Source organism: Capricornis sumatraensis, chromosome 8 (assembly GCF_032405125.1).
Source record: "Capricornis sumatraensis isolate serow.1 chromosome 8, serow.2, whole genome shotgun sequence".
NCBI classification, from domain to species: domain Eukaryota; kingdom Metazoa; phylum Chordata; class Mammalia; order Artiodactyla; family Bovidae; genus Capricornis; species Capricornis sumatraensis.
Window position 1 is genome coordinate 9,432,501 of NC_091076.1, and position 2,340 is coordinate 9,434,840.

A 2,340-nucleotide genomic window follows, 5' to 3' on the forward strand; every position below is an offset into this window, starting at 1 on the left:
AACAATCATAAACTGTGAAAACACACAGTGGAAGGGCAGCAGTGATTGGGAGACACTCACCTGTCTGAGAGATGGCCGTATATGAAGCCTCCCACCTGCATTCCAGCCATGAATACAAACTGAACCACTGATTTCTGTGACTGGTGATCACATATGAGGTCCCACTGGAAGAGAAGGAAACCAGCACAGAGGAGCGCCACAACATTTTAAAGCCCTCAGTGAGTACATTCTGCTTTCCTTTCCTACATTTACTCGCCTATACTATTTAAGTCCCAGTTTAAGCATGGCTTTTCTAGAAATTCTCAACTCAATCTTTCAGATTTTATCAGGACCAATCTTTATATTCACTTAGCGTTGCATACCTCAATCTTTTCCATACAAAATAATTGAGATTTTTTTTATCACTGATATCTGAATCACACCTAGAGTGAAATACACTGATTTGTTTCTCTGAAAATTAGTCAGGAAATGGAATTTTTTTAAGTTAATAGAAGTACTTCTAATTACAACTAGGCTGAGAACATGCAACTAAAAACAATTTTTTACACATTAGATCAAACATGTACTTATCTAAACATCAACCTCCTCATTAAATTTTCAGTTTGGTGACAGTAAAATTCATATCCAGTTTTCTGATTTCCTCATTCTCAATCTTAATTAAAAAGGAAGTGAAAGTGTTAGTCACTCAGTTGTGTCTGACTATTTGTGACCCCATGCACCAGGTTCCACTCTCTGTGGAATTTTCCAGGCAAGTGTACTGGAGTGGGTAGCCATTGCCTTCTCCAGGGGGCCTTCCTGACCCAGGGATCAAACCCAGGTCTCCTGCATTACAGGCAGATTCTTTACTGTCTGAGCCACAAGGAAAGCTGTGATTATAATGTAAGTTCTTGGCAATTTAAAAAGATAAGAAAAACCAATACAGTATTGTAAAGTAAAATAAATTAATTAATTAAAAAATAAATAAATAAAAAGATAAAAACCACTGAAAGAGTAAAAGAGAACTCATTACATTATCTTCTCAGTAACTGAAGATTTGAACAGTGTCTATTTTATGTTATTCTAAACGCCCACATCAACTATTTAGAAGGGAAAAATGGGGTCTCACCTCAGTCACGATGGTGGAGGAGAACAGGCTGTGGTCATACACCCAGCCGTCCACACAGGGCTCCGTGTCCAGGTCAGACATGTTGGGGAAGGTCCTATTCAGGTGAAGGAGCTGCCACTGGGGGTGGAGGAAGCGATGACACTTCTCTGGCTTTAAGTTTGAATCCAGTGGGATGGAGATTCTCAGAAGGACATCAGGGCTGAGGATCCCAGTGGCATTATCCAGGATGTAGACCCAGCAGCGATGACCAGGAATGGCGGCAGTGAAGTTCTCCAACAGTATATGACAGGCTGCTATCCCAACAAGAGGAAGAGCTAAAACCATCTGAAGGATCTGGAATTTTCCCAGGCCACCAACTTCATTAAGGAGCTCCTCAAAAGCCATTGTGAAGAGGCAAAGGGAGGGAAAAATTTCCTTTCATTAATTCACATGGAATCTATGTGACCTCACACCAGTTTGTCATCAACGGTTCTCGTCACTTCGCTGCTGTAAGAGAGCAGTGGAAGCAGTGTCCTCAGTCCTTCTGGAATCACGAGGTATTGGCTTTTTAGTAAAGTCATAGAGAAAATTATTTACCAAAGATTCCTCTATCTGATGAACATTAAATCTGTTTAAAGGTTTACTCACTTAATGCGCTTGTCCTCAGTGATTCTGTAAAATCATCATTGGACTTTGACATGAACACGGTTTTTAAATAATCTAAAATAAACCTGCTACACAGCCTTTGGTCATTTCTGGAAAACAGAATTTGAGAGATACAGAAGTGAACTGCTTTATGAATTTTCTGTGGAAGGAACAGAAAGTGAGTGCTTTTCTTTTCTTTTTTTTTTTAAATATGGAACGCTTCACGAATTTGCGTGTCATCCTTGCGCAGGGGCCATGCTAATCTTCTCTGTATCGTTCCAATTTTAGTATATGTGCTGCCGAAGCAAGCACGTGCTTTTCTTATTTATACTGACTTTAGGCTATAATAATTAACAGAATATAATCCCTTGTTTCTAATTAAAGGAAAGTGAATTGTGGTACAATTACTACCTTTTAGCAACTGCTATTGTGCTTCAGTCTCAATCACACTAAGAATACACAATGATTTTTAAATCCTTCAAATAAAGATACTGAAGAAAGACAGTGGTAAGATCACCTAAGGGCTTATCTTCTGAGGTTTTCACTTACACAATATATTAAGGGTCTTTTATGTGCTACCGGTCGGAACCCTGATGAACTGATCATTTTAT

General features: G+C 39.1%; 1 protein-coding gene and 1 non-coding gene across 2 annotated transcripts in view; both read right to left on the bottom strand.

Moving 5' to 3' along the window:
* LOC138083755 (solute carrier family 22 member 10-like) overlaps positions 1-1,489 on the bottom strand; it is a 26,735-nt gene extending 25,246 nt beyond the window's left edge. Inside the window, exons 1-2 of the mRNA XM_068977620.1 lie at positions 1,106-1,489; positions 61-164 (exon numbers count right to left, since the gene is read on the bottom strand). Of these exons, the coding sequence (XP_068833721.1) occupies positions 61-164; positions 1,106-1,489 (488 nt within the window). The remainder of the gene's footprint in view (positions 1-60; positions 165-1,105) is intronic.
* Positions 1,490-1,934: 445 nt separating this feature from the next.
* On the bottom strand, positions 1,935-2,041 carry LOC138084817 (U6 spliceosomal RNA). The gene has a single exon (XR_011145226.1). It is a non-coding gene; the product is annotated as a U6 spliceosomal RNA (small nuclear RNA).
* Between the last annotated feature and the right edge of the window lie 299 nt (positions 2,042-2,340).